The 24,272-nt window shown below is 34.3% G+C and overlaps 2 protein-coding genes across 3 annotated transcripts; one reads left to right on the top strand and one right to left on the bottom strand.

Annotated features, from left to right (window-relative positions):
* Positions 1 to 227: 227 nt before the first annotated feature.
* On the bottom strand, positions 228 to 9,851 carry LOC139503685 (uncharacterized protein DDB_G0286299-like). Its single transcript, XM_071293513.1, has 4 exons — positions 9,756 to 9,851; positions 4,645 to 6,432; positions 2,094 to 2,245; positions 228 to 1,008 (listed from the first exon to the last, which is right to left on the bottom strand). Exons 1-4 carry the CDS (start codon positions 9,775 to 9,777, stop codon positions 793 to 795), a joined length of 2,178 nt encoding a protein of 725 aa, XP_071149614.1. The 5' UTR covers positions 9,778 to 9,851; the 3' UTR covers positions 228 to 792.
* Positions 9,602 to 21,000, top strand: LOC139503709 (uncharacterized). Of its 2 annotated transcripts, none has more exons than XM_071293566.1 (4): positions 9,602 to 9,871; positions 12,451 to 13,196; positions 16,666 to 16,820; positions 19,808 to 21,000. In XM_071293566.1, exons 2-4 carry the CDS (start codon positions 12,536 to 12,538, stop codon positions 20,024 to 20,026), a joined length of 1,035 nt encoding a protein of 344 aa, XP_071149667.1. In that variant the 5' UTR covers positions 9,602 to 9,871; positions 12,451 to 12,535; the 3' UTR covers positions 20,027 to 21,000. The 2 variants fall into 2 exon arrangements, with proteins under 2 accessions (XP_071149667.1, XP_071149662.1); XM_071293561.1 differs by having other exon boundaries at positions 9,728 to 9,867; positions 12,519 to 13,196.
* Positions 21,001 to 24,272: the final 3,272 nt, after the last annotated feature.

Here is a 24,272-nt window from a genome sequence, read left to right as displayed (position 1 = left end):
AATTTATCACTTACACATGCACACACAAAATGTGGTTTGGTTAAAAATATAAAATAAGGAGAATTGGAAGGATTGTAATTGGAAACCTATCCACAAGAGACCAAATGACGTAGATGTTAGCAACTATATTCCTGACTTAAAATTATAGGATTTATTCAATTCAATTAACATCATTTTTTTAAAAATAAATTACTGAAGAAGGTCACTGTTAGAACAAACTCAACAAATGTGATCAAGATGTTTTAATGATAAAGAAAACAAATACATAGACATGTGACACCTTGGTAAACAACTTAGCATAGACTCTTATCTAAGGATTTGTAAAACATTTTTTTTTAATAATAATTTGTAAAAGAAATGTAACAATAGTCAATATTTATAGAAATGGTAAGTAAACAACAACGTTTAGACTTTTATCTAAGTTTTTTTTAAACGAAACATTATTATTCAAGGATTTGTAAAAAAAAAAACCAAAAAAAACCCCAACATGTAACAATATATTCAACAGCAATGTTTGTACACAGACAATTTTAACAGATTTTACCAGTCTTTGAACAAATAATAATCTATAATGACAGCAGATACTTTCATACTAAATACACAAAATAATTTATGATGAATTAATCCTTAATCTGTCAAGTAAACATCGAATCTTTACTGATTATCAAAGAAATAGACAATAACTTTGTTTCAACAAAAAGACAATTCCATAATCTACATAATTTAGGTTTCATATGCTGTAAACAAGTCTTTTAAGTTTCCATTTAACTTCTTTTCCATGTATAAACGATCTTATTTAATATGTCCTTTTTGCCTCATTAGCGTTTCCCTTACATCCATTAGAGTAAAGCCTAGAAGGTTCCTTCCTCTCCATGACCTGACATTCCAAGCCTTTTCATTACCAGCACCAAGTCCTATACCCCACAAACAATCACGTGGACTAGCTTCCGCCATTATTTTGGGATGTGTATCAAATAGGCTTTTTTCCAGAAGATAATTCTGAGAGAACTGAAATATAAAATTTTATGGAAATGATGTCATTAATTCATTTACAATGTTTTGTCAATCAGTACCACTAACACTCACTATTACTCATTATATACTAGTTTTGAACTTTCATTATATGTAAGTATATGTTTTCATTCTTATTCAAGAGAGACGGAAGATACTAGAGGGACATTCAAATTCAAAGTCGAAAAAACAAACTGACAACACTATGGCTAAAAAGGAACAAAACCAACAGACAAACACACAATAGTACACAAAACACAACACAGAAAACTAAAGAATAAGCAACAAAACCCCTCCAAAAACTTGGGTGCTCTCAGGTGCTCCGGAAGGGAAAACAGATCCTGCTCCACATGTGTCACATGTCGTGTTATTTCAACCCCATCCATATTACTAGTATTTGATTTAGCAACTGAAATCAGTTTTTGTTCTTAACAAATGATGGTCTAATTCTAGTAAAATTTTACCTTAACCACTAAGGTATTGAAAACAAAATGACAAAGAAGCTTCTTCTCATAATATAGGACCATTTATAAAAGAAAGGTTGCAATCCCATATGCCAATTTTGATTTAACAACCCCAAAATAACTTGATAATTAATGGATCTGTATTCATTTATTATATATGACCATCTATTCCAGTAAGGTTGCAGTCAAATATGTTGTATTTGATTTTGTATTCGGAAAACACTTTTCAGCAAACATTTTGGTCTTTTCTTAAGTACCCATGATTTGATGTTTTACATGGTAACCTCAAAATCAATAGGGCTTCTTCCTTCCACTTATCAATGTGACCATATATCCAATTAAAGCTGAAATACGATTTAATCTATTGTTGAATGCTGTTTAAATAACATCGATAATACATTTTAATTTCTTGTCATACCACGAATGCCACTACCGTGGGTGCATAAGTCTTCCTTTCTTAAGAACCCGAGTTCAACTAATTTTCAATGGTGTTAAGTTTCCTGTATTTTGTTTCTGTTGATAAGTGTTGGTCTTTTTTTCTATTTATCTAGACAGTGTTATGTAGTTTAGTTACCCCTTTTTTGTTTTGTTTACTTTGTACAAACATGAAACACTCACTTTTGCCATATTTCCATTTGTTACCACCTCTATACATTTATTTCCCCATTTTTCTGCATCAAAATTTTTCACTTTTCTTCCAAGACGTTTCATTTTCAAAGGTTTCGTTTCTTCCATGATCTGCTTTGCTATTTCCTCGTCACCAAACAGCACTGAAAATAAAAAAATATAGTCCACTTGAGTTATACTTACTTATCTCTGGTACAAATAAACTATTTAAAAAATTTAGATCTATATCTACACAGAATACGAACTTTGACAATCAATTTCATTTTGTTTTGCTCCAATAAGAAAAAATGTTGCCCAATTGAGTTTGGAATTTTTTGTTAAATTTTGAAAAAAACCCAAATATTGAATAAGAGAACAAACAGCCTCCAGATGATTCTTTAAAGTGCAATGTTTCAAAGTGTTCATGTACATCTTGCAATCATTCTAAACACCGAACACATTTCACCTGTAGAATGGAAGATGGATATCCAATCACAGGCACTTGTCTCAGAATCCTGTCAAACGAACATGTACACCGTACAACTATTCTAGATATCCAATCACAGGCACTTGTCTCAGAAGCCTGTCAGACGAGCATGTTCACCGTACAACTATTCTAGATATCCAATCACAGGCACTTGTCTCAGAAGCCTGTCAGACGAGCATGTTCACCGTACAACTATTCTAGATATCCAATCACAGGCACTTGTCTCAGAAGCGTGTCAGACGAACATGTACTCCGTACAACTATTCTAGATATCCAATCACAGGCACTTGTCTCAGAAGCCTGTCAGACGAGCATGTACACCGTACAACTATTCTAGATATCCAATCACATGCACTTGTCTCAGAAGTCTGTCAGACGAGCATGTACACCGTACAACTATTCTAGATATCCAATCACAGGCACTTGTCTCAGAAGCCTGTCAGACGAACATGTTCACCGTACAACTATTCTAGATATCCAATCACAGGCACTTGTCTCAGAAGCCTGTCAGACGAGCATGTACACCGTACAACTATTCTAGATATCCAATCACATGCACTTGTCTCAGAAGTCTGTCAGACGAGCATGTACACCGTACAACTATTCTAGATATCCAATCACAGGCACTTGTCTCAGAAGCCTGTCAGACGAACATGTTCACCGTACAACTATTCTAGATATCCAATCACAGGCACTTGTCTCAGAAGCCTGTCAGACGAACATGTACACCGTACAACTATTCTAGATATCCAATCACAGGCACTTGTCTCAGAAGCCTGTCAGACGAGCATGTTCACCGTACAACTATTCTAGATATCCAATCACAGGCACTTGTCTCAGAAGCCTGTCAGACGAACATGTACACCGTACAACTATTCTAGATATCCAATCACAGGCACTTGTCTCAGAAGCCTGTCAGACGAGCATGTTCACCGTACAACTATTCTAGATATCCAATCACAGGCACTTGTCTCAGAAGCCTGTCAGACGAGCATGTTCACCGTACAACTATTCTAGATATCCAATCACAGGCACTTGTCTCAGAAGCCTGTCAGACGAACATGTACACCGTACAACTATTCTAGATATCCAATCACAGGCACTTGTCTCAGAAGCCTGTCAGACGAACATGTACACCGTACAACTATTCTAGATATCCAATCACAGGCACTTGTCTCAGAAGCCTGTCAGACGAACATGTACACCGTACAACTATTCTAGATATCCAATCACAGGCACTTGTCTCAGAAGCCTGTCAGACGAACATGTACACCGTACAACTATTCTAGATATCCAATATAGCTAACCTAAATTTCTAACAACATCCGACTAACAGACTGCTTAATGTCGATCAATGCATAAATCATGAGAAATGTCTAGGTCAAATGAACCCTGACGGAGGGACAATAAAATTTCCCTTAACATAATATACTAGTAAACCAATAGTCTAATACTCATTAACTGAAACAATCACCTGAAAAAGGTCTAGATTTAAGTTGTTGTCAGATGCATCATAAAAATAACACGAGACTTATGCCCCTTTCCTTTCATGAATGTGACCTACCGAATTAGACTATTTACCGGATTTTTTATCTCATAAACAACACGACGGGTGCCACATGTGGAGCAGGATCTGCTTACTATTCCGGAGCATCTGAGACCACCCCTAGTTTTTGGTGGGGTTTGTGTTTTTTATTCTTTACTTTTCTATGTTGTGTCATGTGTACTATTGTTTGTCTGTTTGTCCTTTTCATTTTTAGCCATGGCGTTGTCAGTTTATTTTCGATTTATGAGTTTGACTGTCCCTCTGGTATCTTTCGTCCCTCTTTTATGCCATGTACCACAGACTATTTGGTATCTGTATTAAAACTGATTGTTCAGATCTTCTACCTTCTAAAATAAGAAGCTTTATACAGAGATCTAACGCTACTACCAATATGTTACTTGTATTTCATGATATATCATAAGTGAGAGGCATATGTTTTTTTATAATGCTATGTAAAATAAATGTTTCGATGATAAAGATTGAGTTTTGCACAGATACCGTCGCACTAAAATAAGAAAATTTCCACAAACCTGCTTTCTGGTGCATCATATACTGTTCAGCACATGTATACATAATATTCTGGACTTTGAAGTTTGCAGAATGGAACTGACTAAATGGTGACACCATACCAAAGAAATAGACGAAATCATATCTGGTTGTTATAAGTGTACCAGTACCCACTAAATACCGTATTCTTTCTGCTGAATCCTTGATTCTATTTTCTCCCTTCATACTTTCTATAAGTATATCAATGTTCTTTATATGTCTCTCTTTTAAATCAGTATTGCTGGACTCAAATGTTTCTTCGAACTTCCTTTCGGATTTCTTAGGAGATTTTGATTTTTCTTTTTTCACATGTTGTTCGGATTTCTTAGGAGATTTTGATTTTTCTTTTTTCACATGTTGTTCGGATTTCTTAGGAGACATTGATTTTTCTTTTTTTAAATGTCGTTCTGGGGTTTCTGGCGTACTTTTACATCCAAGCGAATGCCGTGCCTTTTTCTCACTTGAATATTTTTTATCAATAGATGGGCTTGTATCAAGGTGTTCACTATTACGCTTCCGTGACTGCACCTCGTCTTCTTTGCTGTATTTTTCGTCTTTACTGGAACCCTCTGCTCCGCTGTAACTTCTACTTGAGCATTTACTACTATCTTCATAACGTTTACTACTTGATGCATAATCATCATTTTTAGAGCAATGACTGGATTTTTTGGGTGTCCCTCCACTTTCCTTTCTATCACTATTTGTAAAATCGTATCCTTTCTCCGTTTTCTTGTCTGAACGGTTGCTCGTTTTTTCTGTTATATCTTTATATGAATGACTTTCTTGTGATGGCGAAGGTTCTGAATCACTACTATAAAAACTTCTGTGGGACTGCTCTGAGTGTATTTCGGGGTCTCTTTGTGGATAAGTTGCATTTGTTTCAGGTATATTATGTGAATCTCTAGCCTTCTTTTCCGAGTCTCTACGCTGATATAGTGAATTATCTTCTGATTCAGTGCTGTCCTTGTGTGAATGTTTGAACTTCTTTTCTGAGTCTCTACGGGGATATGGTGAATTATCTTCTGATTCAGTGCTGTCCTTGTGTGAATGTTTGGACTTCTTTTCTGAGTCTCTACGCGGATATGATGAATTATCTTCTGATTCAGTACTGTCCGTGTGTTTTGACTTCTTTTCCTTATCAAGTCGTTGTTGATTTGACTCATTTTCATGTTCACTGCCAACTCTGTGGGAATTTCTTTTCTTACTGTCCGAGTTCTTTGACCTCTTGTCAGATTCACTTGAGTGTTTGCGTGAATGTTTATCTTTATGTGAATGTTTATCCTTATGTGAATATTTTGACTTTTTTTCCTTTTTACGTTTCTTGTGTTTCTTTGATAATTCTTTATGACCTACAGAGAAATCATTTGTTGAAGTCTTTCTATTTTCTTCATTTGTTAGATCTTTTTCCTTTGGTCCATATTCAACATAATTCGTCATTAGGTTTTTGTCTTTGACAGTGCTGCATTCGTCTATTTTCATTCGCTTTGAAGGTATTTCTGTACTCTCTGTATCAAGTGGATTCTTGTGTTTGGATTTTCTTTCAGTTTCACTTTTCTCTTTCCCCCTCTTGTCTGAGTCTTTCACATCAGGGGTTGATAAATCATTCTTTGAATATTTCTCCTTTGTTTTGTCTGTTTCTTCTCCACTGTGAACTTGAGATTTTTCTCGATTTATTTGAGTACTGTCTTTCTTTGTCAAATAATGATCCATTTTTCTTTGTTGTTTGCTTTCTGTTCTCTGACTTTCTTTGATGACATCATCTTCATTCGAGTCTGAAAAAATTATTAATAAACTGTTATCACAAAAATAAGTCTCGCCTTTTTGTAATTTTGATAATGAAAATGTTGATATTAAAATAGAAATACTTTAACATGTAAGTTATGCAAATATTCAAAGTCAATGAACTATTATTGAAGGTACAACAATCTCCGTGGAAATGAGATGTGCCAATTTTAATACAAACGCAGAAATATCGAATAATATCATTGACTTATCATAAGTCGTTCCCTGAAAACAAACCTAAACCCAAACATTAAATTGGTAAACTATGTAAAAGTTTCAATGTCAATGAACCATGATGTGGGAATGGTGCTTTATAATCTCCGGCAATAGAAACAAGACTTGCAAATGCCAATAAATTTGCATATCAAATATCATTGACTTAACATTCTAGGCTTTTAACAGCAGTTCATCTTAAGGGAGTTCGCTTCTCAGTTTCAAAGTAATTAACTTTTCAAAAAACTAGTTTATATAGATAGGGGATTAATAAAGGAATCCAAAGAGCAAAAAAAATATATAGGTCACCGTGCTTGTTTTCGATATATTAGCCATTGAAATTTTGGCGGGAACATATTCTCTCTTGACTCTTCATAGCTTTACCATTGACAAGTTGAAGTTCTCAAAAAAAAGTGATTAAAATTTTATATTCAGATTTTTACAGATGGCTTATCATTATACATGTAAAAGATTTACAAAAAGAAAAATGGTGGTCACCGAGCAATTTTTTTCAAGGTATTCAAATGGATAACACCAGAGGATTCCGAAAATCTGACAAAAAAATCTAAAACACGACAAGTCAGCTTCCTTAAACTGATCTAATCACAAACTAAAACATATAAACTAAGCAAATGTTTCAAAGTCAATAGACCATGATCGAGGGAGCGGGGCCAAATAATCTCCATGGAAACTAGATATGCTAATGCTTATACAACTAAATGCCAATTAACATTGGCCTACCACTAATGATTCACCTTGAATTGACCTAATCACAAACTAATGCATGAATGAATGAATGAATCTTTATTTCCTCCATGTATATGAAGATTTTGCATAAAAAAAAAAATAAGTAATTATTTACACAATAAACAAAATATCATACATTTTGAGATAAATACCCAATGAAAAAAAAAAACATTTAGATATTCCTAAACACACAATACACATATATTCTAGTATACACAACAAAAACACAATTTTTTTCAATCAAAGTCTATTCAAAATTCAAAATTAAACCTGTTTTCAAATAATACATGTCTGAATTTTTTAAACATGGGGTAAACATGTTTTGCTATGTAATACACCATTCTATACCAATCTAAAGGATCGAAATCGTATACTGTATCATCAACAGCTCCTAATAGTACTTCAACAAGGTCATCGTCGTCTAAATTGAAAATGTCCACGAACTTTTGAATGGGAAGTGCATCTACAATTTTATAAAACATAACATAACATTTTTTTCCGTTAATAGAACATGACACTCTATAATTAAATGTTTAACGATATCAAAAGACTGTTTGTTACATAGAGTACATGTAGCTTTCTTAATGGCTGCCGATCCTAAAGCTACAAGTACTACTGAACAGTTCGAGTTTTGCATCGGGATATAAAACTGTCAACCGAATTAATCTATGTTCACAGAGGGTAGGATGAATTTGGGAATACCGTTTGAGTTCATTTCTATTTTCTAAATTACTTTTCCATCCGTTCACTTCATAAATTTAAATAGACTGACGGACAATTTTCGACCACAGCACTTTTTCTGGTATGTAATCCTCATTTACATAGGTTTCAAGGAAAGAAAAAAGATCGTATTTAGCAAAATGTATACTTTTCAAAGTCAATAGACCATTACTGAGGGGGCAGGACCAAATGATCTCAATGGAAATGCCAGAGATATGCTAATGCTTATACAACTGCATACCAAAAATCATTGACCTATCACTTATCGTTTACCATTAACTAGACCTAATCACAAACTAATACATTGTCAGTGACTCCGCTGCCGCAGTCGCCGCAATCACCATCGCCGAAGAAGAAACAGCATACCTATGTCTCGCTTTTTGACTTCGTCAAGGCGAGACAAAAACTAGACAAACGATGCCCCTGCACTCCCCTCTGAAGTAACTGTATTACAACAAAGTCAATTGTCTGGGAGACATAAATGATGGCCCCCACAGATGCAAAGTGTTATTGTAAAATACACTAAGTTAAGCATGGGAGCACACAAGTCAATGGTTCAATGAAGAAGGAGTTTTCCGAAAACGCTATGCACCTCTTATGCAAGTATATACTCCAGAAATGACAAAGTTCAACTATCTCCAAAATGAGTAAAAAAATCAACAAAATCATCAAAACCCTGGCCACATGCACACCGGCAATATATTTGCACAAAATCTCACTAAACACTAAAGTGAAAACTTCCTAACATTCAAACTGTAGGAGAAGTTATCTTGGATAACTACTAGTATATACCCATTGTATACGTATTCAAAACGTGTAGGCAAACAATTAAGTTATTTCTAGTAAGATTTTAGTTGTTGTAGTTTTGTCAGAAATGTCTTTGTATTATTTAATTTTGTGTCTTTTAAATTGGCCACAATAACAAAGGATTTTCCTACCAGTGAGTAAAATAAGGTTATGTTCTGTATAATTGAAAATGAGGTAACAATCCACCTTAAACCAAATGACCTGAATGTACTCAAATACTTGCCTTAAAATGTCACAAATTTCCAACAGAAAGATAGGGATTCGGAAACATAAAAACTTATAGATATATATATAAATCTGTCCCACTTTCATTTTTCTAAACTCAGTTTCATTGGCCCATTTGGTTGTGTATAAAAAAAAACCCACATAGAGCGTCCCCATAAATTTGAGGTTAACAGGAGTAAAAAAATTAATAAAAATACCCAATTTCCTTGTTTTGTCACTGAAAAGAGTGAACTCGAAACACAAACTAAGTTTGGCCTTTTCAACCTTTTTCATGTTCATTTCGAATTTTTGGACACTTTTTGTAATGTGGGACTCAATGTTCCCCCTAAAATCAGAGATAAAAATAAATTTACAAAATATTACTTGGACGTTTTAAATATGTGTGCAGAAACAAATTTCAATGGGTATTTCCACAACAAATATTAATTATTGCATTACGGATTTTTTAAGTCGATCCGTAACTGTTTTTTCATTGAACTCCGATCCGCAGGAATGTGAAATAATGAAACGAAACAGTTTGTTCAGTTTGTTTTGTTTTGAATAACAATTTATTAGTGATACATATTACAGTATTCTATTACTATCGTTAATTTTATTGTACCTCTTTGCCTCTTTGTTCCCATAGTTTGCTAACGCCTGCACATTCAGAAAGTCGCCTTGTGAAATACTAAAACGGAAGTAAACAAATCAAGCTCAGTTCATAAAGGGAAAAGGTAGGTACACTTATTGTTAGATTTTGATTATTATAAAATTTGACTTTAATAATTATAAAAAAATATGTTAAGGAAAGAGTGTAAGTTGGACATATTTGTAAATTGACAATAACCATTTGAATTCTACTTTCGGTTTCACTTTCATTTTCAGCAGGCCACAATACAAAAATGTGTTTAACTTTATATTCAGAAAAATCGGTCTGTGGTATTGTTTTCTTATTTATTTTATATGAAGTGTATAATACACGCAATCAATTTGCAATGATTCTAAAAGTGTCCATACAAATTACAATGTAAGGTAGGAATGTCGAGTCAAACACCAGTATGTTGTTTGGCCTTAACACACATGCCGTCTAGAGCTGTAATAAATGGATAACCTACAAAGGTATGGGTTTTACCAAGACTAGTCAGTAACTAGACCGACAAAATGACACAACAATCCCCACTGAGGACACACAACTTGGATATTTACCACCAAAGTATGATTATAATTATTTGTATGATCCCTTGTATAGCCGGATAGAGAACAACTATGGATTTTCCAAGAGTTAGACAGCATATATTTAAATAATCTAAATAATGAAAAACAATATAAGTCGCATATACAATGGTAAATTTAGTATATATAGGCAAACAATCTAGATTTTAATGGTACTTAAAATATGTTTAGGAAGGTTTTGGCAGCTGAAGTGGAACCATATTATTTGAATTAATTTACAAAAAGGATGTAATTGTCACTGATCACTTTATGTCGAGCCTGCGACAGCAAGACAAAGCGATCCTAGGAGACTAGATTCCGTCGTCGGCATCGACAGCAGACATATAGGTTCAGTCTGAGCATCTATCACACATTTATAGAATTTAGGAACTTTATGATCAACATTTAGAAAATATTTCTTTTCATTGAAAAATGGACTCACTTTTGTTTACAGTTTAGATTCGGTCTAAGGTTTAATATAAAGTTTTTCAGTCATCAATATAACTGCATGGCCAAAAGTATTCGTCACCTGCATGTTTTGCCATATATTAATTCATATAAAAATACATTTTTTTCCAAAAAATATTTTGAGGGCATTTATGGTTGGATTTTGATCAACAAGGCCTTCAAAGATGTAGACTTGTCTAAGGAATGTTTGTTTATTTTGTAATAGTTTTATCTTCAGGTGTTTTTGTTTTCTCTCGATGTGAACTCGTAAAATAGTTTTTTGTAATTTAATTTGGTTGAATAGATAGCGAATTTCTGAACAGAAAAAAATATTTGTGTTTATCTTGTGAAAAAATGAAATTGATATACAAAATAAATATATCCAAATAAACAAATAAACCTGTGACAATTCTGCTTCTATTGATACCAAGTTGCTTAAATTGTAAGGTGTACATGTCCATCTTGCCGGTATCATTTGACCTTAACCGCATATTCGTGGTTCAGTGGTCAAAGTTAAGTTTTGGAGGTCTGGTAATTTTTTCTAATACTATATATGCAACAGGTTAACTATAGTTGGTGTATAGAAATATTTTATGATGTACACGTCAGTCTCGCAGGTTTTGTTTGACCTTGACCTCATTTTCATGGTTCATTGCTCAGTGTTAAGTTTTTGTGTTTTGGTTTGTTTTTCTTTAACTATAAGCAATAGGTCAACTATATTTGTTGTATGGAAGGACTGTTAGCTGTATATGTCTGTCTGGCAGTTAACATCTGACCGCGACCTAATTTTCATGATTCACTGATCAATGTTTAGTTTTCTTGGTTTAGTCTATTTCTAAGAAACTATAAGCAATTATAGGTCAACTATATTTAGTGTACTGGATGATTGTAAGGTGTATATATATGTATTTCTCCTTAGGTTTATTTGACCTTGACCTCATTTTCTTGGATCATGTTTAGTTTATGTGATAGTTGTAGGAAAGCTAAAATATTTAGGATTATTGACATCAACATAATATCAATGGTTATTGAAGAAGGCGAGACATTTCAGCGCGTGCACTCTTGTTGAATTAAGACATACAAATGTAGTTCATATTTCATGTCTCCATCTCAATATTTGATGTGATGTATTAAGTTTAAGGGTAGAAAATAAAATAAAGTAGAGCTTATTGATAGAGGAGACCTGTTATTAATCCTCGTAATTTTCTATTCTTTACTTGCACCTGTAGAATGTTATCCATCATCATGTAGCAATGATTACACAAATTACCAGCATAAATTGGAAGTATTCAATATATATTAAGAACCTTCTATTCTAATATCTGATGCTTACGTTTTCAACAGAAATACTGAAATTAAAAATGATAATGAAAGGTACCAATTTGATAGCACCGGTCTACAAAAATGTTATCATACGGATTTCTGTCGTGAAGCAGTGAAGCATCGTTGGATTGCTGGAATTGTATGAACATTTAAAATTTTTAAATAAGATTTTACAACTAGTGTGAAGCTAACCCGATTTTACAAGTCATTTGGCTTGGTATAAACTGTATTAAATATGTATTACCGATGTATGCAAAATTTCATTTATACATGGAGTCCACTTTAACAGATCTTTATTTAAAGTTGTCTACTTACAATATGAAAAAAACAAACAGGGAACTAAAGTAAGAAACCCACTACAAGATAATCTCGATGCTAAGTGAAATCATTTCATATTTTGTAGAACACTTGTAATCACATATGGCAGAATCTTCAGACATCTCAAATGGACGGTCGAACTTGTACCCTGATATTTCTGATTTGTCTGTTACCGCAAATGTAGACTATGTATCAGCAGTAGAAGCGGAACAAGCCAACAATGATAAGTATATACCCTCATACAGTTTAGAAAGTGGGACAGGAGGAACATGGAATTCGCAACCCATACCTTTTTCTACCCCAGACACATTGGATTTCACAAATGACACGCCTTCTTCAAATAATTCTACTAAAGACGACAATAAAAGGGAAAACAACACAAACCAAGAAAGACGACGCAACATCAGGCTTCAGAGTGGAGCAGGAACCGATAAATACCATAATGCTCATAGATTCCCTGGTGGACATAATAAAGCAAATGCAGAAAGACTAAAACCTCAACCATGTGACAAACCATGTGACAACATAAACAGTGGATCTACTGGGAACAGTTCATCAGATTACAAATCTCGAGACCATGGAGCTGGAGGACAATCGAGCGAACATGCTCGACAAGGGAGAGACAGAATACAAAAAGAGACTGAGAATTTTTTATTCTTCTGGCGAAAAGAATCGCCATTCAGTCAGTGGCATCCAGCTAAGTTTACTATTGATGGTCTAACTTTCAATTGTGCTGAACAGTATATGATGTATAATAAAGCAAGTATGTAGAAAATATAAATTGGCATTTCATACAAAAAAACAAAAAAAACTGAAATCGCTCTTTATTGATACGAGATTTTTATACGGATGCATTTATTATTTATGAGATCCATTTACTGCATGTATGTTGTTTCTGCCACTTCTGATGGGCTTCAAGTTGGCTAGGGTATTCAAAACTCAAGTTGCAAATTTCTTCCTACTAACGTATTATTACGATATTTAGTTTAATCAGTTTAAACTTATTTCAAACGGGATAGCACATCCTCATTTTTACGGAAATGTTGTTAACCGTGCCCGGAAATTTAGAAATGATCCTTGTAAACTTATTCTAAAAGGATACCAATTCAACATTGTAATAAAATCATTGAATATTGTTTTATTGGTATAAGTATTGATTTTGTTATAAGTAAATTAAAAGCAAACTAAATATTACTAGAATGTTATATTCATATACACATTCATGGATCTGCAATCTATCGATACCTGTAACTTGGCATTGCACTAGGTCATGTTTTTCTCTGACTGTTTATGACGTCTTTACACTAAATCCATTGGATATTGGACGTGTACGGATTGATAGTTTAGTTTTAGATGCATGATTTTTTTTAATTAGTTGTTAGTGGCTTTGAACTAACTGTCAGATAACTGCGAGTACTCCCAGATCTGTTCCTAGTGTCTTTTTGTTGTCAGGATGTACAAGTACCCGGCCACGTCCACTTGTATTTTTGTCCATCTGATGAGTTCAGCCTTTTTCAACTGATTTTTATAGTTCGTTTTTATGTTGTACTGTTATACCACTGTCCCAGTTTAGGGGGAGGGTTGGGATCCCGCTAACATATTTAACCCCGCCACACTATTTAGGTATGCGCCTGTCCCAAGTCAGGAGCCTGTAATGCAGTGGTTGTCGTTTGTTTATGTGTTACATATTTGTTTTTCGTTCATTTTTATACGACCGCAAAATTTGAAAAAAATTTCGTCGTATATTGCTATCACGTTGGCGTCGTCGTCTGCGTCGTCGTCCGAATACTTTTACTTTTCGCACTCTAACTTTAGTAAAAGTGAATGGAAATCTATGAAATTTTAACACAAGGTTTATGACCACAAAAGGAAGGTTGGTATTGATTTTGGGAGTTTTGATCCCAACATTTTAGGAATTAGGGGCCAAAAAGGGCCCAAATAAGCATTTTCTTGGTTTTCGCACTATAACTTAAGTTTAAGTTAATAGAAATCTATGAAATTTTGACACAAGGTTTATGACCACAAAAGAACGGTTGGGATTGATTTTGGGAGTTTTGGTTTCAACAGTTTAGGAATTAGGGGCCAAAAAAGGGCCCAAATAAGCATTATTCTTGGTTTTCGCACAATAACTTTAGTTTAAGTAAATAGAAATCAATGAAATTTAAACACAATGTTAATGACTACAAAAGGAAGGTTGGTATTGATTTTGGGAGTTTAGGTCCCAACAGTTTAGGAATTAGGGGCCAAAAAGGGACCCAAATAAGCATTTTTTTTGGTTTTCGCACCATAACGTTAGTATAAGTAAATAGAAATCTATGAAATTTAAACACAGGGTTTATGACCATAAAAGGAAGGTTGGTATTGATTTTGGGAGTTTTGGTCCCAACATAATAAGGGGCCCAAAGGGTCCAAAATTAAACTTTGTTTGATTTCATCAAAGTTGAATAATTTGGGTTCTTTGATATGCCGAATCTAACTGTCATGACTGTGTATGTAGATTCTTAACTTTTGGTCCCGTTTTCAAATTGGTCTACATTAAGGTCCAAAGGGTCCAAAATTAAACTTAGTTTGATTTTGACAAAAAATGAATCAGTTAGGTTCTTTGATATGCTGAATCTAAAAATGTACTTAGATTCTTGATTATTGGCCCAGTTTTCAAGTCGGTCCAAATCGGGGTCCAAAATTAAACTTTGTTTGATTTCATCAAAAATTGAATAAATGAGGTTCTTTGATATACCAAATCTAACTGTGTATGTAGATTCTTCATTTTTGGTCCTGTTTTCAAATTGGTCTACACTAAAGTCCAAAGGGTCCAAAATTAAACTTAGTCTGATTTTAACAAAAATTGAAATCTTGGGGTTCTTTGATATGCTGAATCCAAAAATGTACTTAGATTTTTTATTATGGGCCCAGTTTTCAAGTTGGTCCAAATCAGGATCTAAAATTATTATATTAAGTATTGTGCAATAGCAAGTCTTTTCAATTGCACAGTATTGCGCAATGGCAAGAAATATCTAATTGCACAATATTGTGAAATAGCAAATTTTTTTTTAATTAGAGTTATCTTTCTTTGTCCAGAATAGTAAGCAAGAAATATCTAATTGCAAAATATTGTGCAATAGCAAGATTTTTTTTTAATTGGAGTTATCTTTCTTTGTCCAGAATCAACTTAAATCTTTGTTATATACAATATACAATGTATATTCACTTTTTACTACCAACTGATAAATTAAAATAATCTTTACCATTCAGTGATAACAAGCAGTTTTTTTTACATCATAATATTTTAAGATGTATTTAAATGAGTAGTTATTGTTGCAAACTCCATTAGAAATTTTAATTGAGATTAGTTTTGGGAATAAGGGAAAGGGGGATGTGATTAAAAAAATTGGGTTCAATTTTTCTCATTTGAAATTTCATAAATAAAAAAGAAAATTTCTTCAAACATTTTTTTGAGAGGATTAATATTCAACAGCATAGTGAATTGCTCTAAGAGAAAACAAAAATTTTAAGTTCATTAGAACACATTCATTCTGTGTCAGAAACTTATGCTGTGTCATCTATTTAATCACAATCCAAATTTAGAGCTGAATCCAGCTTGAATGTTGTGTCCATACTTGCCCCAACCGTTCAGGGTTCAACCTCTGCGGTCGTATAAAGCTACGCCCTGCGGAGCATCTGGTTTATTTTATAAAAATGGCCGTAAGTTTTCTCGTTTGGATTGTTTTACATTGTCATTTCGGGGTCTTTTATAGCTGACTATGCGGTATGGGCTTTGCTCATTGTTGAAGGCCATACTGTGAGCTATAGTTGTTAATGTCTGTGTCATTTTGGTCTCTTGTGGAAAGTTGTCTCTGACTGTCATTGGTAATCATACCACATCTTCTTTTTTATAATCAGATTGTGAAGTTTTAAGTCCCTAACACCAAATTTGGAGACTTCTTGTTTCTCGCACATGAACTTGTCCACAGCAATTCTCAAGTCGTATGTACAAACTGTTCTACGGTATTTAAGCTATAATATGTCTAATGCGCCTAAAATATATTTTAATGCAATAAATTCTTGTCAAACTGTTTGAAAGTTGGTTTCAAAAGGAAAAAGTCCATTGGGGTGCATATTTTAGGTAAAAGTACACACACACATTATATATAGGTAATTTCATGTTAACAAAATACTTTGTCAGCTTAGATTATTTTGCCTGAAAGAAGTATCTTATCTTAATGTCATTTTAGAATTTTCTAAAAATGAAGCAAAACTAGACAAAGTTATATTGTCACTGGACGATCCTAGCGATATGAAGAGCTATGGAAGAAGCATCTGTGATCTTGATTATGTAGCATGGGAGGAAAAACGTGAAGAGATAGTTAAGAAAGGCAATATGGCAAAAGTAAGTCGTGATGTATTTAGGTAGACAATACAGCAAAAGTAAGTATAATTTTAAATTTAAATAAAAAAAGACTAAGTTTGATCTACAGTGTATACAAACAGCAATACAAGTCATTACCGCTAAGATAGGAATACATATAAATATATATGGATCAGTAGGAAGGTAATACAACATTTTTACGTATAAGTCAATAGTGTGAACAAGTGACAAAGTGGTTTTACTGAAGCTAGTCAGAATTCGTAGTGTGAACAAGTAGCAAGGTTAAATAGCTAAAGCACTTGTTCCCACTACAAGATCTGACTAGCTTTAGCAATATCACATTGCTACTTCTTAACACTACGAATTTTGACTAGCTTTATATATATCACATTGCTACTTGTTTACACTACGAGTTCTGACTAGCTTTAGTCGCACAACCTTGCTACTTGTTCCCACTACGAGTTCTGACTAGCTTTAGTCGTACAACCTTGCTACTTGTTCCCACTACGAGTTCTGACTAGCTTTATACATTTAACATTGCTACTTGTTCATAGTTCGAGTTCTGACTAGATTTATCTATATCCTTGCTAGTTACTCCCACTAGGAGGCCTGACTTACTTTAGCCATATAACCTTGCTACTTGTTCCCACTACGAGTTCTGACTAGCTTTAGACATATAACATTGCTACTTGTTCACAGTTCTAGTTCTGACTAGCTTTAGCTATATAACCTTGCTACTTGTTCCCACGACGAGTTCTGACTAGCTTTAGCCATATAACCTTGCTACTTACTCCCACTTCGAGTTCTGACTAGCTTAAGCCATATAATCTTGCTCCTTGTTCGCACTACGAGTTCTAACTAACTTTAGCCATATAACCTTGCTACTTGTTCACAGTACGAGTTCTGACTATCTTAGCCATATAACCTTGCTACTTGTTCACAGTACGAGTTCTGACTATCTTTAGCCATCTTACCTTGCTACTGGTTCGAATTACGAGTTCTGACTTACTTTAGACCTATTACCCTGCCACTTGTTCGCACTACGAGGTCTGACTTACTTAAGCCATTTCACCTTGACACTTGTTCGCACTACGTGGTCTGACTAACTTTAGCCATTTAACATTGCTACTTGTTCACAGTTCGAGTTCTGACTAGATTTAACTATATCCTTGCTAGTTACTCCCACTAGGAGGCCTGATTTACTTTAGCCATATAACCTTGCTACTTGTTCCCACTACGAGTTCTGACTAGCTTTAGCCATATAACATTGCTACCTGTTCACAGTTCTAGTTTTGACTAGCTTTAGCTATACAACCTTGCTACTTGTTCCCACGACGAGTTCTGACTAGCTTTAGCCATATAACCTTGCTACTTACTCCCACTACGAGTTCTGACTAGCTTTAGCCATATAATCTTGCTCCTTGTTCGCACTACGAGTTCTAACTAACTTTAGCCATATAACCTTGCTACTTGTTCACAGTACGAGTTCTGACTATCTTAGCCATATAACCTTGCTACTTGTTCACAGTACGAGTTCTGACTATCTTTAGCCATCTTACCTTGCTACTGGTTCGAATTACGAGTTCTGACTTACTTTAGACCTATTACCCTGCCACTTGTTCGCACTACGAGGTCTGACTAACTTTAGCCATTTCACCTTGACACTTGTTCGCAGTACGAGTTCTGACTAGATTTAGCTATATAACCTTGCTTCTTACTACCATTATGAGGCCTGACTTACTTTAGCCATATAACCTTGCTACTTACTCCCAATGACTACGAGTTCTGACTAGCTTTAGCCATATTACCTTGCTACTAACTCCCACTACGAGTTCTGACTAGCTTTAGCCATATAACCTTAGTACTTGTTCCCACTACGAGTTCTGACTAGCTTTAGCCATATAACCTTGCTACTTACTCCCACTGACTACGAGTTCTGACTAGCTTTAGCCATATAACCTTGCTACTTACTCCCACTGACTACGAGTTCTGACTAGCTTTAGCCATATTACCTTGCTACTAACTCCCACTACGAGTTCTGACTATCTTTAGCCATATAACCTTAGTACTTGTTCACAGTACGAGTTCTGACTAGCTTTAGTTATATAATTTTTCTCCTTGTTCACACTTCGAGTTCTGACTAACTTTAGCCATATAACCTTGCTACTTGTTCACAGTACGAGTTCTGACTATCTTTAGCCATATAACCTTGCTACTGGTTCGAATTACGAGTTCTGACTTACTTTAGCCTTATTACCCTGCCACTTGTTCGCACTACGAGGTCTGACTAACTTTAGCCATATAACCTTGATACTTGTTCGCACTACGAGTTTTGACTAGCTTTAGCCATATAACCTTGCTACTTGTTCGCAGTACGAGTTCTGACTAGCTTTAGCAACATAATCTTGCTTCTTGTTCGCAGTACGAGTTCTGACTAGCTTTATCCATATAACCTTGCTACCTGTTCACACTACGAGTTGTGAGTAGCTTTAGCCATATAACCTTTCTACTTGTTCGCAGTACGAGTTCAGACTAGCTTTAGTCATATAACCTTGCTACTTGTTCACACTACGAGTTCTGAGAAGCGTTTTCTTTATCACATTGCTTCACACTACAGAATAGTAAATCACAAATGTCTCTTATATACTTTCCATACAACTCACTGGTCACTCAATTTTGACACAGATGTTTGTCATGACCTATAGCAAAGGTGTATGTCATTAGAAAAGTAATTCCTTTCATATACTAGTACAAATGTACTTACTTTTACTTCTTTCTGTGCTATATTAATATTGCCAATTTTGCATATTTGTTTTCATTCTTATAAAGAGTACTTTGAATTTGTATTCATATGTTTTCTGTTTATCATCTCATTGCTAATATTTATTTTTACTCATTAATTTGATTTATACATGTACAATTTATTGAATGAGGAAAAGTAAGCAAAATGCATCTTTACAAACAGAATTATTTGATGTAATTAATATTCAACTTGATTTTAATTTCAGTTTTCCCAAAATGAAAAATTGAGAGAGGAACTGGTAAACACGTATCCAAAGCTTTTAGTAGAAGCAAGTCCACATGATCAGGTTTGGGGAATAGGTTTGGCAGCAGACGACCCTAAAATATTCGATGTGAATAACTGGAGAGGATTCAATCTATTAGGGAAAATTATAACAGACGTCAGAGATGAACTATTAAAGGATTTTCTGAAGCCATCAATATAGAACTTTTTGTTGATTTTGAAGAAGAACTTTTACTTTTTTTTTTTAAATAGAGCTTATCTGTGATCACCATCATTAAGTACTTTGTAAAATGCTGTTTAAACTATAGGTTTATTCTTTGGACATTTATCATTATTTTTAAATGTAAATATATTCCTTATATTTCTTTTTTCTTCTTAAATATTTTAAACAAGAATATGTGTCCATAGAACATCATGACCCCGGGCCCTGCTTGCACTATCTATAATGTCCATGTTAAGTTTACCGGTAAATTTGGTTCAAACTTTTTATTTGGCATTAAATAAAAAGAGTTGGCCTCACAATGAACACTTGTATTAAGTTTCAGAGTGATGTGACCACATCTTTAGGGCATTACTTTAACAAAAACTTTAACATGAAAATGTTTAAATTTCACACACTATCATCAAATTTATTGGTCCAATGTAACGTGAAATCGCGGTCATACGGCTGATTACAATGTATATATTAGAAAGAAAAAAAATCACATCATTTATGGGTCCAATGTAACGTGAAATCGCGGTCATACTGGTTACAATGTATATAATTCACATCATAATGAACCGGTGAACTAAATTTCACGATGAGACCACTTCAAGGAAAACGACCACAATCAGAACTTTAAGCTGGCATGGTATGGATCAACGGACGAATTGACGGACCGACGCACAGACCAAAAACACAATGCACAACCCCTTTACTATTACAAGTTGGGCATAGAAAGATACAGAGTGACAATCATAGAAATAGCATGAGTAAATTTTGCGTGATAATTTGATTATCATTTTATTAGATTATTCTATTTATGTAAATTTTTAATTTGAAATATGGTAAGATTTACAGGTACTTCTGTGAGAAAATATTTTTTTTATTACTGAATAAGATTGTTAATCCAATACAACTTGTTAACACTTGTAAACTTGTTAATGATATATGCATTGAAATAGATACAAAAAATATGTTGTGTTTTGTTCTGCATACGAGAAATGTTGCTGAAAGCATAACGAAGAAGTGTCAACAATATACATTTCGTGTGTAAAGCTTAAGGATGAGAAAAGAAAGCTCCACAGCCCGTGTTTTGTCAATATAACGGAACTATACACAACTGTCATACAAGTGGGAGGTTTATCTAGCTGTAAAACCAGGTTTGATTCATCTTTCCCCGGGAAATCCATGTAACAAAACAGGAATATGACAGTTGTCTTCAGTTTGTTGATATAGTCGAGGTTTTGTCAGGTTTTATGTACTTCCCTAGTTTGGTGTATTTACCTTCCGGACGTTGTAGGTTCATAACTTGGAAATATGAGTTGAAGTTTGTTCATGGAAAAAAAACCCGGATAAAGCTATGAAGAAGATGATCCCACTTTTCCATATCTCAAAAACCTTTGTTAATAAGCAAAATGATTATGACTTGAGGCCAACGGTGAAGGTCGTATGTATCTGCCATTGTTAAACAGGAGACAAACTCATTGTATACTAAGGTAAAATGTCAATCTCAAATGAAGGTCACAGTAATATGCATGTAGGCATCATGTCGATTTAGTATGGCAGGGGTCATCATATTCCTATCACTTTAACATGTTCTGATCCTGATTTATTTTTGAAACTAAACGGTAGGTACCAATTGGTATTCATCTTCATAGTATGTTGTCCGAAATTGCTGGATGTCTGACGGCCATTGTTACGACATCCTGTGGTCGCAGAACATCGTGGCTTTCACTCACATATCCTTAGTCTATGCAAAAAAATATGAGAAATCCTTCTAATATAAAAAAAAAGAAGATGTGGTATGGTTGCCAATGAGACAACTCTCCACAAGAGACCAACTGACACAGATATTAACAACTATAGGTCATCATACGGCCTTAAACAATAAATAAAGCCCATGCTGCATAGTCAGCTATAAAAGATCCCGAAATGACGAACGTAAAACAATTCAAACGAGAAAACTTGCGGCCGAAAAGAACAAAAATTGAACGAAAAACAAGTTATAACACATCAACAAACGACAACCACTGAATTACTGGCTCCTGACTTGGGACAGGCACATACATACAGAATATGGCGGGGTTAAACCTGTTAGCGGGATCTCAACCCTCCCCTTACTTGGGACAGGGGTGTAACAGTAAAACTTCAGAACGAACTATACAAATCAGTTGAAAAAAGGCTTAACTCATCTGATCGATACAAATAGAAAAACATATAACAGAAACACAGAGTGGACATGGCCAGGTACTTGTATATCCCAACAACGAAAAGACACCAAGTACTTATATGAGGGGGGGGGGGGGGGGGCAATAGGGGGTCCATTAACATGTTAACAACACCTCGATTTTGACAAAAACAGTTAAAAAAATGCAAAAATGCTGATAACAGTTAACAGCTTAAATTGATCTCAGATAACAGTTAACAACACCTTGAAAAGGGCCATTGCAGGTTAACACAAAAAGGTATTGCCCCCCCCTTTAATATGACATTACTCGCAGTTACATTGTACTGACAGCTAGTTCAAAGCCACTCACAACTAATAACAAAAATCATGCATTTAAGACTTAATTATCAATCAGTGCGCATCCAACATCCAATGAATTAAAACTAAATTCCTCCATTCAGGGAGACAAGACATTTGTAATGTCTATATAGTATCTATAACAGTTTGTCGCGGTTATGATTTTTCGGCAGTTATATTGGTTTGTGAATTTGTTTCGGAAGTCGCTGGACTCGGTAAGAGCTGGTAGACAAAGGCGTTATTGAAAAGGATGTATGAGGGTGTGTGAAACTGTTATAAAATAAGTTGTAATGATTTCAGATAATTGTATTTGAAGGTAAAATATCCCTGTGATAATAATATACAAATGTACGAATAAATTCAAATATTGTATAATAACTCGTGAGGTTATGTAAAAAAAAAATCCAGTATAAACATTGGAGTTAAATATTGGAATTAAATCTGGTTGACTTTTCGACAAAATCTGTTGAAGACGTTGAAGGAAAACAATGCATGCAATAAAATTGAGAATGGAAATGGGGAATGTGTCAAAGAGACAACAACCCGACCATAGAAAAAACAACAGCAGAAGGTCACTAACAGGTCTTCAATGTAGCGAGACATTCCCGCACCCGGAGCTGGCCCCTAAACAAATATATACTAGTTCAGTGATAATGAACGCCATACTAATTTCCTAATTGTACACAAGAAACTAGAATTAAAAAAACACAAGACTAACAAAGGCCAGAGGCTCCTGACTTGGGACAGGCGCAAAAATGCGGCGGGGTTAAACATGTTTATGAGATCTCAACCCTCCCCCTATACCTCTAGCCAATGTAGAAAAGTAAATGCATAACAATACGCACATTTAAAATTCAATTCAAGAGAAGTCCGAGTCTGATGTCAGAAGATGTAACCAAAGAAAATAAACAAAATGACAATAATACATAAATAACAACAGACTACTAGCAGTAAACTGACATGCCAGCTCCAGACCTCATTTAAACTGATTGAAAGATTATGATTTCATCATATGAATATCAGGCACAATCCTTCCCGTTAGGGGTTTAGTATCATACCATCATAACATATATGAGAAGAACATAACCCGTGTCATGCCAACAACTGTTTTTTTAATAAATGTGTTTAGTTCCGATGCAAAGACCCTATAAGTGAATCAATATTAACGCAAAAATAAGCAATATTTAGTGACCTGACAACAGTATCGTAACTATATCCCTTCTTGATAAGTCTATTTTAAGGTTTTGTTAGTTTCTGAGGTGAATACTGACATTTTTGTGCTTTATAAAGAATATTTCCATAAAAAATTGGATGTGAAATACCTGAACGTATAAGAAGTCTGCATGTTGAGCTATATTTACGAATGATGTCCTTATACCGATGATAAAATTTAGTAAATGTTTTGACTAGTTTGTGATATCGAAAACCCTGGTGTAATAATTTTTCAGTAATACATAAATTTCTCTCGTTAAAATCTAAAACATTGTTACATACACGAGCGAATCGTACAAGTTGAGATATATAAACACCGTAAGATGGTGACAATGGAACGTCACCATCTAAAAATGGATAGTTAACTATAGGAAATGAAAAATCATCTCTTTTATCATAAATTTTAGTATTAAGCTTTCCGTTAGTGATATAGATATCAAGATCGAGGAAAGGGCAGTGGTCATTGTTAGTATTAGCTTTATTTAAAGTAAGTTCAACAGGATACATTTC

The sequence above is a fragment of the Mytilus edulis genome, chromosome 1, assembly GCF_963676685.1.
Source record: "Mytilus edulis chromosome 1, xbMytEdul2.2, whole genome shotgun sequence".
NCBI classification, from domain to species: Eukaryota; Metazoa; Mollusca; class Bivalvia; order Mytilida; family Mytilidae; genus Mytilus; species Mytilus edulis.
This window is presented reverse-complemented; position numbering and strand designations above follow the sequence as displayed.